The sequence below is a fragment of the Canis aureus genome, chromosome 8, assembly GCF_053574225.1.
Source record: "Canis aureus isolate CA01 chromosome 8, VMU_Caureus_v.1.0, whole genome shotgun sequence".
NCBI classification, from domain to species: domain Eukaryota; kingdom Metazoa; phylum Chordata; class Mammalia; order Carnivora; family Canidae; genus Canis; species Canis aureus.
In genome coordinates, this window is record NC_135618.1 from 46,864,468 (window position 1) to 46,882,098 (window position 17,631).

The window sequence follows — 17,631 nt, forward strand, 5'->3', positions numbered from 1 at the left end:
GATCGTGAGCTTAGCAGAAATCAAGAGTCAGATGCTTAACCAACAGAGCCACCCAGGGGCCCCGTGATTTCACTGTAATTTTTTAAAAGAATATAAATATTTTTAAAAGATCTGATCATGGAGGGACTGGCTGGCTCAGTCAATAGAGCATGAGACTCTTCTCAGGTCTGGGGAGTTCAAGCCCCACATGAAATGAAAGATCTCATCATGAAATCAAGCCTTCAACATGGAGATTCCTCAGCCAGCTCATTGATAAAGCTCAAGTTAAGTTAATCAAGGTCATAATGAAAGTTATGTTTCAATTCAAGCCACATGTTTTCAACACAAACGTCTGGCCAATTCTTGAAAAGTGCTTAATCTGTATATTTCATAAATAACCAATTTATATTTGTACTGCTTTAGAAATGAAACTGATCTTTAACCCTCTACACACTAAACAGCAATCTATAAAAGGGCTATCCTAACTAAAATTCCTTAGTCCTGTACATTGTATGCTCATTAAAGAAAAAAATAGGCAACTGCTCCTTCTGTCCTATGTTTTTGGTTTTTTTTTATTTTATTTTATTTATTCATTCATGAGACACACAGAGAGAGAGGCAGAGACACAGGTAGAGGGAGAAGCAGGCTTCATGCAGGGAGCCTGACATGGGACTCGATCCCGGGTCTCCAGGATCACACCCTGGGCCGAAGGCAGGCGCTAAACCGCTGAGCCACCCAGGGATCCCTATGCTATGCTTTAATAAAACCACCATTTTGCACCCCAAAAAAAGAAGTGAGAATAGTGTGACAAAATCCTGTCCCAATACAAGTTTCTGCAGTGATGGATATGTTCTCTGTGTTATGACAGGATAGTCTCAAGTCACATGTGGCTATTAAGCCCTTGAAAAGTTTTACCTCAACTGAGGAACTGAATTTTATATTTTAATTTCAATTAATTAAAGAGCCCCAAGTGCACAGCTCTGGCTGCTCACACATTCTCCTCCACTGCGGTACAAACCAGCCACACCTGATCTTCCACTCTCATCACAGTCCCTACCCGGCCCCCCACCTGAAGGCTAATGATCCCTCCTCAGAACTCCTCTAGGATAGTACCCTGCCTTCAATTACAGGTGCAAACTCATCTTCCTTCTGGTTCCCAAGGCCATTACAGACTTCCAGAACAGTGGTTTTCTGAAATATGGAGACTTTTTTCCTACCCTTGTAGTCCCCACAAGCTGGCACAGCGCATGGACCATACAGAACACACACCTGATTTTACTGAATCCCTTCAGCTTTCTCTTGGTTTTCAGAGCTAGCTCCTTGTGATCTTATTGGCTCAGTTTTCTCAGCAGTACTGGTGTCGTCTTATGTTTACCACATTCCCATTAGGGCTCAAAAGAGTAAAACCAACCTCCTGTGTGCCGATTTTTTAACAAGAGGTTAGAGAAACAATATTCAAAAGATGTTCTGGGGGGATCCCTGGGTGGCTCAGCGGTTTGGTGCCTGCCTTTGGCCCAGGGCGAGATCTTGGGAGTCCCAGGATCAAGTCCCACATCGGGCTCCAGGCATGGAGCCTGCTTGTCCCTCTGCCTGTGTCTCTGCCTCTTTCTCTGTTTCTCTCATGAATGAATAAATAAAAACCTTAAAAAAAAAAAAGATGTTCAAGTACAGTCTGAGTAAGGAACTAAAACTTCTCTAGCACCCAGGTGACTAGGAAGTCTCACCAAAACTGCATGCTGAGCTATTTTTCTCCCAGAGACAAAACGGGAAACAGTAAAGGCAGACATCAGAAAGAAGAGCTCACAGAACATATACAAAGGTCCATGTTTTTGCCTTAATTACCTAACACTCTAAAAATAAAAGGCATGATGTCACAGACAGTCATGGCCAGAGCTGTTTAAATTATTTTACATCATCGTTTCCAAAAATGTATAAAGCAGCAATTTCAAGGTATTACTTTAGAGCACTGCCTCCTTATAAGAATGTTACTCCGCTCACACGGAGACAGAACACAGAGAGTGCCATAGCCCACACAGTCATGGGCTCCTTTTCTGAAGAAAGTATCTCGGCCAAAAAGATCTTTTAATATCAAATCACAAGGAAAGGGCTAGCAAATAACCATTACTAGAATAAGCTTTGAAGTCAGACCTAGATTCTAATCTAGCTTCTCCGTGTAGTCATGGATATCACCTTGCTAATTTACTTAGCTTCTCTGAGCCTTAATTTTCTTATCTGTAAAATGTGTTAACAGCACCTATACATGAGGAGATTGTTGTGAAGATTCCACATTAAGTGGTAACTGCCAAGTAAATTTATGATTACAACAAGCAGGTCAAAGCCCCATTAATAATTACAAAAACTTAAGAATAAAATGTAAGGCAAATTCCACAGTGAGAAGACCCACGCTGATTGTAGTATCAGCTCTAAGCATACCCTTTTCCCCATTATTAAAAAGTGATGTGTGCAGAGAGCACTGAACTAGCAGTTGGCAAAGGTAGATTCTAGAATCAACCATGTCATTAAAGCAGTGAGTGACCTTATGCCTTCACTTAGCATCTCTAGGCTTCAGTTTCTTTATCCAAAAATGAGGCAATTGTATTACTGCTGGAGTCATTTCTAGCCCCCACATTCCAAAATCTTATCTATTTAATCACTAACAATGCCACATACCAACTTGATTAGGCTTTCTGTAAAGTCCCACTGTATTCTTCAAACAACCCTAAAATATCCATCTACGATTTATATCCCACCTGCATTAAAAACAAGGAGGTATACTTGAAATACATAAACCTGAAACTATTTCAGACAGCCCTAATAAGGTACAAAGTAAGAGAAAAACATCTATATGCAACCAAAATCAACAACCCAAAGGAGATGGACACAGGCCACTTAGTAGTATGGTTAACCCACTGGAGTTCTGCAGCAATGGTCAACCAGGAAATTGCCTCAATGACACTGACAGGTATGCACTTTTTGTTTGTTTCAAGTGACTATCATTACCTAGTCGGAATGTGGTCTGGAATTTGGTGTCACCACTCTCAGGCCAGGCTAATAAAAGATGCTCAGAAAACCCTTACAGTTTCTCTCACCTGGAAAGTAGAATTATGCTGGGGATCTGGTTCAACTTGGAGTACGGTAACAGTTGGGTTTCCTCAGAACAAAGCCATTTATGAAAAAAAAAAAACAAATACATCTACAGCCCAGCCATGCTTTGTTAAGATCTACTGAAAGCAAGGACAAAACTTTTAAGCAGCTTTGATATGAATCAACGATGACAGTTAAAAAAGGAGTCTAAGGGTCTCAGAACAATCAAGAATCTTCAACTAGCGGCCAATTCTTGCTTCCCAAAGATTTTTAAGAACTGCAAATAGAAGGATGCAATCCTAAATTAACATGCCCAACAGATACACTACCAGAACTGCGGTAGCTCAGGGCTGTTCATATGAAAGAGACAACAAATAGTCTAAAAAGAAGAGCAAGCGATGCTAATAGGAATGCAAGCTCTAGCACAAGGAATAGTCAGTGGGACTGTAATAGCAGCTGCCTGGTGACAGACGGGAGCTATACTTGTTGTGGGAGGAACCACTATATTGTACACCTGAAACTAATGTAACATTGTGTGTCAACTATACTTCAATTAATGTAAAAAGATAACCAATGCTCTACTCCAGCAAGTTCCTAGGAAACTTAATAAAACAGAGAAACACAAGGGTAAGTTGTATATGTAAATTAGATCTCAATTTAAAAAGACCCCAGGTATTCACAAAGAACACTTAGCAGAAAATAGATCTCCAGTTTTATGATTAGGGTGACAGGACTGAAACCACTTATGTAAGAAGTGTGAACGATTCCTCCTCTCAGCTTTGAAAGCTCTCTCCCCACTCTGTATGGCCCTCTTACCATGTTGGGGCCCTCATTAGAGTAAAATAGGTATTTGATCCATTCCTTTCCAGGCTCCTTGAGGGTCACAACTTAATCATCTTGGTAGCATCCCTTCAAGTACCTGGCACAGCATTCTCCTGTGTTCTAAAGGCCTTCAAACGTTTGTTGGTTAATTGCTATATATATATAAGCAAAGCCAGAGATTCACATCTCAAAACAATCCATTCTATTTCTGCTAATTCACCCCAAAAGGTTATCAAATCTCTTTCATTCCTTTCTTTTCAACATAAAGACCATACTACTTTAACACTTTAAAACATTTCCTCTTTGGGACACCTGGGTGGCTCAGCCAGTTAAGTGTCCAACTCTTGGTTTAGGCTCCAGTGGTCATCTCAGGATCCTGAGATCGAGCCCCTCCATGGGTTCCAAGCTCAATGTGCAAGGAGTCTGCTTGGGATTCTCTCTCCCTCCGCCCCTCCCTGTGTGTGCACTCTCTCTTAAAAAAAAAAAAAAAAAAACTTTTTGTTTTCAAAAAAGGTATCTACTCTCCAGTGAATAAATGCAAGCAAGACAAGGCTTAAAATCTGTCCTGTACATTTCTCTAACTGGCATGATAAATTTTAATTGCTGTCTTTTCATTCCAGAAAAGGTGAAAAATAAGCAAAGGCCAAAAGAAGGCACAAAGCTATGTACTAACTACCCTAAATAAAACCTGCCCCAAAGTGAGTTTATTACCAATCAAAAATTCTAACAGTTTAAATAAAAAACTGCTTGATGTGGCACAGCACCAGTCAATGCGTTCGCTTGTTACATAGTTCTCCATACTCTGGCCATTCAAGCTTGTAAAATCATGAAATAAGAACCCAAATCTAATGGGACGCCTAGGTGGCTCAGGGGTTGAGCGTCCAATTTTGGCTCAGGTAGTGATCCTGGGGTCCTGGGACTGAGTTCCACATGGGGCTCCCTGTGAGGAGGCTGCCTTTCCCTCTGCCTATGTCTCTATTCCTCTGTGTGTCTCTCATGAATAAATAAAAATCTAAGAAAGCAAGAAAGCAAGAAAGAAAAGAAAGCAAGAAAGAAAAGAAAAAAGAAAAGAAAAGAAAAGAAAAAAGAAAGAAAGAAAGAACGAAAGGGGGAGAGAGAGAGAAAGAGAAGAGAAGAGAAGAGAAGAAAGAGAAGAAAGAGAAGAAAGAAAGAAAGAAAGAACCCAAATCTAAGAGTCTAATAAATCAGTAAATCAAGGTAGGAAAAGAAATTCCAGGAACAATCCTTTTCCCTGCTTCTCTCTTACTGCACTCCACTGTCTGTTCCATGGAATCCTGAAAAATCCTTGACAGTAGAATTGTTGTTGCAGGCCTTCTGGTCTTACAGAAAGAGAAACAAATCTCAAGAATCTTATCTACTGGGGCATCTGGGTGGCTCAGTGATTGAGCATCTGCCTTCAGCTCAGGTCATAATCCCTGGGTCCTGGGATCAAGTCCCATATCAGGCTCCCCACAGGGAGCCTGCTTCTCCTTCTGCCTATGTCTGTCTCTCATGAATAAATAAAATCTTAAAAAAAAAAAAGAATCTTATCTATCTAAATTTATCTATCAATTTCCACAGGTATTGTGTAATGTAAATAATGTCTAAGAGCCCTTCTGGACAAAACAATTATTACTTTGATTCTGGATCTTATGGCTCTGCTGAGGTCACCTTTGAGAGACTAGTGACTAACAAGCATTCACCAAGTGGTAATGGTCTCAAACTTTGTGAATGTACTAAAAACTACTGTATATTTCTTTTTTTTAAAAGATTGTGTTTATTTATTCATGACAGAGAGAGAGAGGCAGGCGGAGGGAGAAGCAAGCTCCATTCAGGGAGCCCAATGTGGGACTTGATCCTGGGACCCTGGGATCACACCCAAAGCTGGAAAGCAGACACCCAACCGCTGAGCCACCCAGGCGTCCCACTACTGTATATTTCTAAAAGGTAAATTTTTAATGGTGCATTATAGCTTACTCATTTTGGGGAAAAAAAAAAAAAAACCACCTCTCCCCTACAAAAAGGCATTCAGCGGAACTCAAACACTACAAAATAGAACATTTCTTGGGATCCCTGGGTGGCTCAGCGGTTTAGTGCCTGCCTTTGGCCCAGCATGTGATCCCGGAGACCCGGATGGAGTCCCACATCGGGCTCCCTGCATGGAGCCTGCTTCTCCCTCTGCCTGCGTCTCTGCCTCTCTCTCTGTCTTTCATGATAAATAAATAAAATCTTAAAAAAAAAAAAAAAAAGAAAGAAAAGAACATTTCTAAAATTCAAGTTTCACAATACAATGTGCAACATTTTGAAGACAATTCCTCCTCTGAGGGCCTACTTAGGACTGCTAGTTTTATTGTACTGCTTTTATTATTATTTTTCTTAAGGATTTTATTTATGCATGAGAGACACAGAGAGAGAGTAAGAGGCAGAGATACAGGCAGGGGGAGAAGCAGGCTCCATGCAGGGAGCCTGATGCGAGACTTGATCCCGGGACTCCAGGATCACGCCCTGAGTCAAAGGCAGACACTCAACTGCTGAGCCACCCAGGCATCCCTCTGTACTGCTTTTAGTGGCAGAGTTTTGAGAGGTGTTGAGGGTGGGGTGGTAGAAAGAACACTAAACTACTATTTTAGAAGCTCTGGCTGTTCTAAAAGTCCAAGTGCTATGTATGCTCTGAAAAATGTGTGTCTCTCATATTCCTATATTGAAATCCTAATGCCTAATGTGATAAAATTAAGTGGGGCCTTTCGGAGGTCCTAGGTCATGAAGGTGGACCCTTCGGGAATAGGATTACTGCCTTCATTAAAAAAAAAAAAGAAAAAGAAAAAGAAAAAAAGGTCTCATAGAGCCCCTTTGAGCCACAAGAAGTCAGCAGCTGACAACCTAGAAGAGGACTCTCACCAGAACAGGCTGGATTCCCTGATGTCTCAGGCTTCCAGCCTCCAGAGCTGTAAGCAATAAATTTCCGTTGTTTAAAAGCCACCTAGTCTGGAGTATTTTGTTACAGCAGCCCAAATAAACCAAGACACCAAGCAACCCTGATCACCACCATTAAATCTGTTTCTCATTTAACAACAACAACAAAGACTGAACTGGGTGCAAAGTGGAACTTCAAGTACAGTCTATCATAGAAAATGTTAGTTCTAGTACAAGTAACCCATCTTGGGATCCCTGGGTGGCGCAGTGGTTTAGCGCCTGCCTTTGGCCCAGGGCGCGATCCTGGAGACCCGGGATCGAATCCCACGTCAGGCTCCCGGTGCATGGAGCCTGCTTCTCCCTCTGCCTGTGTCTCTGCCTCTCTCTCTCTCTCTCTGTGACTATCATAAATAAATAAAAATTAAAAAAAAAAAAAAAAAAAAAAAAACAAGTAACCCATCTTACACATTTTCATTCATTTCAGGACCTCTACTTTAAGGAGCATCACTTAGCCAATTTACTTGGATCTGCAGAGAATTATATTTAAACGAATTATACTTAATTACACTTAAATGTGTTCTACTTAATCATTCCTTTGGAAACCTATATTAAATTTTCAAAAAGATTCAAGGTCAACACTGAATCCCAAGTTCTGACTTGGGACGGCTAAGAAACAGGCATAACAAGCAGCCCTCCAGAAAGGTGAATGACACTTTGGGCAAAAACATCTTCCTCCTCCTGCTCAAGGCCCACTGAATTTCCAAAAAAAGAGAGGAAGGGAGGGAGGGAAGGAGGGAGGAAAGAAGGAGACCATTTCCTCCAGAAATGACAGATATTCATTCTAGATAGACACATTTTACAAGTCATCCATTCTCATGCTCTATCTCTAGAATCCTTCAAGAGCTCTCCTGGTATTTAGTTTCAAAACACACCCACCACAAATTTCAGCTATGGCTTAACAACAAAAGAAAACATGCTTGCCCTACTGACTATTTCCTCACTATAAAAAAAAGTTGCAAATTTTATGGTCCCCCGTCCCACGGTGAATTTCAATCTAAGTACTATTTCCAACTTTTCCCCTGCTTCTTCCAAGCACAGTTCCCTGTTCTAAGGGTGGTATTTTATGGACCTGAATGGGCTGGAACATGCGATCTAACATAAAACTCTGGACATGAGATGAGAAAACCCATTCTTTTCTAAATAAACATCCTATAGGGGCGCCTGGGTAGCTCAGCAGTTGAGCGTCTGCCTTTGGCTCAGGACGTGATCTCGGGGTCCAGGATTGAGTCCCACATTGGGCTCCTCCTGCAGGGAGCCTGCTTCTCCCTCTGCCTGTGTCTCTGCCTCTCTGTCTCTCATGAATAAATAAAAATCTTTGAAAAAAAAAAAAACTAAAAAAAAAAAAAAAAGCCAAAATTCTTAAAATAAATAAACACCCTACAGAGGATTATTTTTTAAGATTCAGAGACATTTTGTAGAAGCATCTGATAAAGTTACACCAAAATAGGTTTCTGATAACAAAAAGAAAAAACCGATCGCAATGTAGGGAATTTCCTTACTAACAACCACTTCCCCACACACTTTTACATCGCCAACTCCTAGCAATGTCACAGGGAAAATTGTTAAGAATAAAGCTGGAATTGGCAAATACCAGGAAGAGAAAAGCAGTCCCCCTGGTGTAAGATGTACCGCCTAGCCACTCAACAATAACCATCGTTCCTAACCACTGCTCTCAGGATGACTGCCCTTGGATGGCTGATGGCTCTGATGGCTACTTAGGCTGGAAACGGAGTTCTACGGGTGGCCCAAGTGGTGCGGGCCGCTCCAAAGGAAGCAGGGAGGCCCACAGAGAAAATGGCTGGATAAAAGGAATCTACGTGATAAAGTACAGGGAAACCAACACTTTAAGGAGCTGGCAAGGAACTAGTTTGGGCAGCAGAAATGGCTTGATCTAGGGGGAAAAAAAAAAAGAGCTTAATTTCCTTATTGGAAAGGAAAACATCAACTGCCTATGCAAATAAAATACCAATCAACAGGGGATCCCTGGGTGGCTCGGCGGTTTGGCGCCTGCCTTTGGCCCAGGGCGTGATCCTGGAGTCCCGGGATCGAGTCCCACGTTGGGCTCCAGGCATGGAGCCTGCTTTTGCTTCCGCCTGTGTCTCTGCCCCTCTCTCTCTGTCTCTAGGTCTATCATGAATAAATAAAATCTTAAAAAGAAAAAAAAAAATACCAATCAACAAAGCAACCAAACCCGAGCTACGTCCTCACATACACACTTGGCCAAAGTACTTCTCCAAACCTCCTTTGCCTCCGGGGAGAAGACTGTTACGACAACTTAAGAAACCAGCCTCCTAGAGCACTCTTATGATGCCCACCTAGACTAAGAAACAGCGCAACTTAGAGCTTCAGGGAAAGATCAGCAATCCGGTCTCACTCACGAGCTGCGTGGGAACGTGCACGACCCAGGCCCCCAATCCTCTGCCTTAAACACCGGGAGCAAAGTCCCTTTTCAACCTTTTCCTCTTTAAACCCACGCTGACAGCTCCTAAAATAAGCGCCTTTATCTGCCAAGTTATAAAGTCCGCTCGTCCGACGTTCCTGTAAACGAGTCCTCGGGAGCGTGCTGAGAACCGAGGATTCTCGTAAAGAAGCGGGGGTTCGGCTGGGAACCTCGCAAAAGCTCGGCCGGGGAACGGCCCGCCCGCGGCGGCTGCAAAAGTCCTCAACAGACGCTGCGGGCGCGTGGGGCGGGCGGACGGGCGGACACGCGGCGGGCGCGGGCTGCGCCGAGGCCAACCTGGGCCGGGCCGACGGCTGGGGCAACGCGACGGTGTCGCCAGGGAGCGGGGGCGAAGCGCGAGCCCCCCTTACGGCAAGGCGGGCGTCGGCGGGCGTCGGCGGGCGGCCTGGGCATCCGCGCGGCCGCGGCCGGGGCGCCCCGCTGCAATGCATCTCGGGATTCCTCCGGGACGCTCCGCGCCGCGGCCTGGGGTGGCGGGGACACACGCGAGCGCGCCCCCCCCGCCCCCCCGCGGCGCCGGCGCCGGCCGGCCCCGCTCCCCGGCCTCGTGGCGCTGACCCGCCGCGGCCCCGCCCGCGCCCTGTACGGGCTCCGCTCCGGGGGGGGGGGCCGGCCGGGGCTGTCAGCGCCCCACGTGCCGCCCGGCCCCGCGGGGCGCGCCCACCCGCACCCCCGGGGGCTCCCGGCCCTTTACCCGGAGCGCCTCCCGCGCCGCTGCCGGCTCCGTGGCTCGCGGCGGCGGGCGGCGGCGGCTGGGCCGGGCCCCGCAGGAAGGACGGCACGAACTCGGCGGCGTGGACGTTGGGCACGAAGGGCTTGGCGTTGACGTTGAGCTGCCGGCTGAAGGCCGCGCTGAGGGGCTCCCGCTGGGCCTCGGCCGCCGCCGCCGCCGCCGCCGCCGAGGGGCCGCCGCCGCCGCCGCCGCCGCACGGTCCCGGCCCGGGCGCCTCCATGTCCGCCTGGTCCCAGCAGTCGGGCGCCGAGTCGCTGCTGCTGCTGCCGCTGCTGCTCCCGCCGCCGCCGCCGCCGCCGCCGCCGCCGCTGCCCGGATCCATGATCGGGGGGGCCGTGTGTGTGGCGAAGAGAGGGCGGGAAATGGAGGCGGGGGCGACGGGCCGGGCGGGAGCAGGCCGCGCTGACCCGGCCAAGCAGCGAGGCAGACGGGGGGCTCGCGACACAATCCCCGGCGTCGTCGCGGCGAGGGCTCCGGTCCCAACTCCGCACCGGCGACGACGAACGGCGGCGGCTCAGCCCTCCTCGTGTGTGCGAGCGGATCTCCTCCCACCCCAACCCCAACCCCAACCCCAACCACCTCGCACCGCCTCAGCGCCAACCCCACGCCGGCGCGGATTGACCCCTCTCCGCCACCCGTACCTTCGCCTCGGTAGTTCCCGACCCTGCCCGTCCGCGTTGCCGGCTACGAAGCGCGGCGGCGGGCCGAACTACGAGTCCCGGCAGCGCCCGCGCGATACCCCACCCCCATCCCCGCTGCGGTTTTCCCGGGGGCCGACGGGAGTCGGAGTTCGGAAGCCCGGAGCAACCGGAAGCGGCTCGGGCTCCCGGCAGGCAGCGGGAGGAGGCGGAGGTCTCGGCGTCGCTCGGCGGCCCCACCTGTCACCCGGTGGGGGCGGGGCGGCGGCGCGTCCTCGCGCGACTCTGCGGCCGCCGGGGTGGTCCTCGCCGCGGTCCTGCGCTCCCGCGGCGCCAGCCGGTGCGTCCTCGGCCCCCGGGCTCCCCGGGCCTCCCCGCCTTCCCGCGCCCCGCCCCGCCCCGCCCCGCAGCCGGATTTCGCCCTACTTTTCAAAGCCGGCGCCGCGCGTCTCGCATCTTCTGCCTTCACTGGGTGCGAGACGGCAGTGACTTGGGCCGCGGCGTGGCTCGTAAAGCGCTCGGGGCCCAGGCTCTGCCCCGGGGCGGGGGGGGGCGGTTATTAAGCTGGAAACTTTGGATGACTCACCGCCTGTTTGACTAGTCACTGAAAGCCTCCCCCCCCCCGCCCGAACTTTTCCATCCCTCCCCCCTCCTCCCGGCCCGGGGCCTCGCAGGCTAAACAGAGGACCGGGGCCTCTTCCACGGTGTGTCCAGACGTACCCAACTAATAAGGTCATCCCGGTGCGCCCAGCTTCCGTACGACGCACCATTAGGCCAAGTGGATTTTTCTTCCGAGTGGTGGTGGCGTTGGCTCGAGCGGACCGAGGTTAGGTAAACGTGGGGGGCGGGGGGATGCGGGAGGGGAGGGGGACGGGGGAGCAAAGCAGAAGATGACTACCCAGACCCGATTAGATGCAGTGGGAAAGCAACCTTGTTCCGAGTACCTGTGAGGTTTTTTCCTGTAATTGTGGCCTGTGGAGCCCCAGGCTGGGGGGTGGAGGGGGGGGTTGGGGGGGCGGGGGCGGGGAACCTACTGCTGATCTTTTTCTCCAAGGAGTCTAGACAGAGTGAAACTAACTTGCTAAAAATTACAGAGGGAAGGCGTAGACGCTCAGAGAATGCATGTTTCTTAGCAACCTTACGTTAGGGTCCAGAATCTAGATCGAGATGTGAATTTGAATTTTAAATAGCTGTATCTCTTTCTCTTTCTTTTTTCTTTTCTTTCTTTTTTTTTTTTTAGGTTTTATTTATTTATTCATGAGAGACACAGAGGGAGAAGCAGGCTCCACGCAGGGAGCCCGACGCGGGATTCGATCCCAGGACCCCGGGATCACGCCCTGGGCCCAAGGCAGGCACTAACCGTTGAGCCACCCGGGGGATCCCTAAACATCTGTATCTTAACGATAAAACAGGACTCAGCCCATTAATGAGACAGCTCAAAAACAGCTGTCTGGTACCTTTCAAAACAAATCCTTATGCTAAAGTGGTTTAAAATTGTGTTTAATATTTAGCAATTTTTATGAATTTTTTTCCCTTGAACTCCACACTTGAGAGTATCAAGTGCTGTAAATGTGAAGAAACGAGAGACCCTCCTTAAAACAAACCTGGCTTTAACTTTTTCTTCAACTCTGTGGTCAAGGCTCCCTGAAATCTTCTGGGTATATATATATATATATTTTTTTTTTTTTAATCTTCTGGGTATTGATTTTTCTTTTTTTTTTTCCACGACAGATGATGTATCCCCCTGATTCATACAAAGTTCAGGTTACAGCCTATTAATATAGTTCTCTGAAGACCCATTTTAAATCTTTCTTAAGACCATCCCACTTTAAAGTTGGTATTAAGTGATTGCCCTCGAATCTACCCAAACCTTAGTAACAATTGATGTAAAATAAATAAATAAAAATCAGATCTTCCGTTATATAAGGGAGACCTGCATTGCTATTGAGATATTTTTATATTATATTTGCAACACGGAAGAAAATACAGTGTGTCCAAAATAAAGTGCCTCCTCACTCAAGATTGGCACTCCCTACCCTATTCCTAAGGGAAAAAAAAAATCATGTCAACACACACACAAATGTCAAAAAAAGCAACTGACTCGAAGAGTGACCCGTACTGTCCTTCAGCTGCTTTGTCCCTGGATGCCATACTTCAACATACATCACCCATAGGGCACCGGATGACGGATCCCTCTTAGGTTAGTTCTTCACATCTAATTAAATTAGCAGTGTCTTTGTGCCCACAAGCTTTTTCAAGAGACAAAGACAAAAACTGCTGAGCCCCACAGCTTAGAAAAGCAGTTGATGTCATTAACTTCCATGTCCCTGAATAGGATAATTATGGAAATTCAGAAAAGAATCCACTCCATTGGTTTTCAAAAGCTGTGACCTGCCAGGGTTGAGGCACTGCTCCAGCAGGGAAGTGAGAGGCTCTTCTTGATAATTGCTGTTGTGCTAAGATTGAATGACTTGAGGTCAGCATCTTTTCATCTTCTTTATGTCTCCAATGCCCAGAGTGATGCCTGGCATAGAAAACATGCTTAACAAATGTTTCATGAATGAATTAGTGCATCAATCGGGAGTTTTGGACCATACTGCCCTTTTATACTCATTTAGAGCTATTGGGACACAGGACTGTCAACATAAAGAGCGAGTTTTCCCAAGGACGTCTTGCTCTATGCTCCATGAACACACAGGGTTAGCTGGACAACCACTTTACTGCAAGCCTGCATTTGGCTCCCTGCCTCAATAAATAAATAATAGTGTGTCTTTTATGCTTCTAAACATGAAGCTGATGTGAAAACTCAGGGCCATCCCAGAGGTTTTAGGGGATGAAAACGTGTACCTACAGATGGACTCAGGTAGCAGGGCCACTCCTGGAAATGTTTTCCATAGGAACAAACACGAGTGTAAAAAGCTGTCCTTTCAGCATTTTTGCAACAGAAACCAGAAACAACCTAAACGTCCATCAACAGGGATATTATGACTCAATATGTGATGGATAGCAACAGTATGCAGTAATATGCAGCTTTCGGAAAGTCACACAGACTTTGTGCTGAAGGGAAAATCCATAACATATGGTGAAGTGGGGCAGCTGGGTGGCTCAGTGGCTGAGCATCTGCCTTTGGATCAGGTCGTGATCCTGGGTCCTGAGATCAAGTCCCGCACTGGGCTCCCTGCAGGGAGTCTGCTTCTCCCTCTGCCTATGTCCCTGCCTCTCTGTGTGTGTCTCTCATGAATAAATAAATAAAATCTTAAAAAATAATAATATGTGGTGAAGTAAGGAAGAGCAATATGTCTTATATGTGTAGAATATAGAGTGGATCAGTATATCTAGTACGATCCTATTTCTTTAAAAGCATCTAGTTTTTTTCTACTCTCTGGGTACTCTTCCCCTAGATCTTCACCCCTCCAGCTCATTGTCATTCAGCTCCGATGTGTCCTCTCCTAACCATCCTGACCCTCCACCAACCCACATCACTCTCTACCCTGTTACCCAGTTTTATTTTTTATTTTTTTCAGATGCCTTATCACAATCTGAAGTTCTTACTGGTCTCCGTGCCTACTGCCCATCTCCTCCTACTGGAAAATTAATTCCCTGACTCTGTCTGACTTGCTATTGTGTTCTCATCGCCTACAACTGTTGCCTGGCATGGATAAAGTGCTCAGTAAACATTTGAGAGAGAATGAGACATATGTATCATTTTGTATGTTATAAAACTTTAAAGTGTGGACAGTTACATATTAAACAGTTAATGGAAAGCGTGTGGGATGGGATTGGATGTGAATGGAAAGTAGCTAAAAGAAGAAATTGCAATTTTTTACTTTTATGTTTGGATTTTCCTACAAGAAGCAAATTGTTTTAAAAAATTCTTTTATCTGTCGCCTGACTCAGTTGGAAGAACATATGACTCTTGATCTCAGGGTCATGAGTTCAAGCCCCACATTGGGTATAGGGATTACTTAAAACTTTTTTTTTTTTTAAGATTTATTTATTTATGATAGACCTAGAGAGAGAGAGAGAGAGAGAGAGAGAGGCACAAGAGGAGGGAGAAACAGGCTCCCTGCCAGGAGCCTGATGCAGGACTCAATACCCGGACTCCAGGATCACGCCCTGGGCCAAAGGCAGGCGCCAAAACGCCGAGCCGTCCAGGGATCCCCTACTTAAAACTTTTTTAAAAATTATTTTATTGAGGGCAGCCCAGGTGGCTCAGCGGTTTAGCGCCACCTTCAGCCCAGGGCCTGATCCTGGAGCCCTGGGATGGAGTCCCGGGATCGAGTCCCAAATCAGAGGACTCCCTCTGCCTGTGTCTCTGCCCCTCTCTCTCCCTCTGCGTCTCTCATGAATAAATTAAAATCTTTAAAAAAAAATTATTTTATTGAGATGAAACTCACATGATATAAAATGTACCATTTTAAAGGGAACAATTCAGGGGTGCCTGGGTGGTGCAGTTGGTTGAGCATCCTGCTCTTGGTTTTGGTTCATTTCAGGATCTCAGGTGAGATCCCAATCCATGCTCAGCATGCTGTCTGCTTGAAATTCTCTGTCCTTCTGACCCTCCTACCTGTCCTCTCTCTCTCTAAAATAAAATTTTAAAAAATTATTAAGAGGAACCACTGGGTGGCTCAGTGGTTCAGCATCTGCCTTTGGCTCAGGGCATGATCCTAGGGTCCTGGGATCCTGTCCCACATCAGGCTCCTTACAAGAAGCCTCCTTCTCCCTCTGCCTATGTCTCTGCCTCTCTTTCTGTGTGTCAAATAAATAAATAAATAAATAAATAAACAAACTCCCTTAAAATTCTAGGATATTCATAAAATAGAACATTGGCAATTTGGGCAGTGGTTCCATTTTTTTTTTTTTAAGATTTTATTTATTCATGAGAGACACAGAGAGAGAGAGAGAGAGAGAGAGAGAGAGAGAGAGAGGCAGAGACACAGGCAGAGGGAGAAGCAGGCTCCATGCAGGGAGCCCAATGTAGGATTTGATCCTGGGACTCCAGGATCACGTCTTGGGCCGAAGGCAGGCGCTAAACAACTGAGCCACCCAGGGATCCCCAGTGGTTCCATTTCTGATGATGCGTCCTGCCCCTCCCCCCATAATTAGCCTCAGAAAACTTATCAGGGCTGGTGTGCCTGGGTGGCTCAGTGGTTGAGCATCTGCCTTTGGCTCAGGTTGTGATCCTGGGGTCCTGAGTCCCACATCAGGCTCCCTGGGGGGAGCCTGCTTCTCCCTCTGCCTATATCTCTGCCTCTCAAGAATAAATAATAAAATATTTTTAAAAATATGATCCACCTAATTTTTAAAAAACGTTTACACATACAACACAATGAAAGACCACTGTACTGTTGCACGATTTACATATATAAAGCCTGCGTTTCACTTCCTGTGTTTGTCTTTTAACTGCTATAGAGTAACTCCATCTATGTTTATACTTCTTTTTTATTTGTCCATTTTCCCACTCATAGGCTTTTAGGTTATTTCCAAAATTTTTTTGTACCAACAGTACTTGTATAAGTGTCAAGATCCTTTCAGAAAACAAGTTACAGAAATTTCAATTCAAACTAGATTTAGCCACAAGAAATGTATTATTTTACATGATTACGTTAAAAATTCAACTGGTTGAATTTTAAAGATCTTATTGGCTTTATTTAATGATTCATGAATTAAACAGCATTCCCTCTAGCAGGCAGAAAGGAGCTCTGAAGAGCTGAACAAAATGAAAGACTTCTACAGGCAGCAGGGAGCCGGACAAGGAAATTATGCTAGCAAAAAGGAAGATTGGTTGTGGCAAGGTCACTTTCCTTTGGCGGACAGCAGGGGTCTGTTAGGCAGATGACCTCATTAGTGCTGACCAGGTGATTTCTGATTGAATTAAGATGCCAATTCTGGGAGAGGCCAGAACCGAAATTAAGTCTTAATGTGTTGGGACACCTGGATGGCTCAGTGGTTGAGCATCTGCCTTCGGCTGGGGATGTGATCCTGAGCCCTGGAATCCCCGGGATTGAGTCCTGCATCAGGCTCCGCACAGGGAGGCTGCTTCTTCCTCTACCTGTCTCTCTGCCTCTCTCTCTTTGTCTCTTATGAATAAATAAATAAATAAAATCCTTTAAATAAAGGAAGAAAGATGGGCAGCCCAGGTGGCTCAGCCTTCAGTCCAGGCCATAATCCCGGAGTTCTGGGATCGAGTCCCACATCAGGCTTCCTGCATGGTGCCTACTACTCCCTCTACCTGTGTCTCTGCCCCCCCCCCCTTTCTCTCTCGCTCGCTCTTTGTCTCTCATGAATAAATAAGTAAAATCTTAAAAAAAAAAAGAAAGAAACATCTTTTAAAAAAAAGTCCCTGTGTGTTGACGTGTGCTTAGCTAAGTGACCCTATTCTAGGCCTGTTGTCTTATTTCTAACAATAAACCCTAAGACTGAGTTCTTAGTCCATTGGGTCTGGAGCTTAATGACATCATCGAGGGCCTGTACCTTTCCATCTATCTGTTGCCCTGGATGTTGGCTTCATCCTCAGGCTGGTCCCAAGAAAGCTGCAGATCCTCAGATGCCAAGTCCAGAGAAACAATAAAGAACATCTCATCCTGCTGCTTTCTTCTAAGAATGAGGAAGTTTTTCCCAGAAGCCCTCCAGGAAGTATCTCCCCCTGTGTCATTGGCATGAATTGGATCAGATACCTATCCTTGGAAAGGACATCTCTTTTTATTGTGGTAAAATATACACAAAATAAGATTCACAAAAAAAATGAATAAATTTTTAATTGGTTTAATAATTTTTTTTTGGTTTAATAATTTTTAATTGGTTCACCACATTAACCAATTGTAAATATACAATACAGTGGCATTAAGTACATTTCACACTGTTGTGCAACCATCACCACCATCCATTTCCAGAACTTTTTCATTTTTCTTTTTTTTAAAGATTTTTAAAAATTTATTCAT

At 46.1% G+C, this 17,631-nt stretch overlaps 1 protein-coding gene and 1 long non-coding RNA gene across 7 annotated transcripts in view; one reads left to right on the forward strand and one right to left on the reverse strand.

Annotated features, from left to right (window-relative positions):
• The window catches only part of GSPT1 (G1 to S phase transition 1), a 40,052-nt gene extending 28,838 nt beyond the window's left edge, over positions 1-11,214 (reverse strand). For 2 of the 6 annotated variants that reach the window (XM_077906665.1, XM_077906664.1), the window contains exon 1: positions 10,014-10,514. In XM_077906665.1, coding sequence (XP_077762791.1) covers positions 10,014-10,374 — 361 coding nt within the window. In that variant the 5' untranslated portion in view covers positions 10,375-10,514. Of the gene's footprint in view, positions 1-5,152; positions 5,172-9,173; positions 9,193-10,013; positions 10,515-10,693; positions 10,761-11,116 lie in introns of those variants that run through there. The other 4 variants (XM_077906670.1, XM_077906668.1, XM_077906669.1 and 1 more) reach the window with 4 other exon arrangements.
• Positions 11,041-14,454, forward strand: LOC144319010 (uncharacterized). The gene is made up of 2 exons (XR_013384933.1): positions 11,041-11,516; positions 14,215-14,454. It is a non-coding gene; the product is annotated as an uncharacterized LOC144319010 (long non-coding RNA).
• The last annotated feature ends 3,177 nt before the right edge of the window (positions 14,455-17,631 follow it).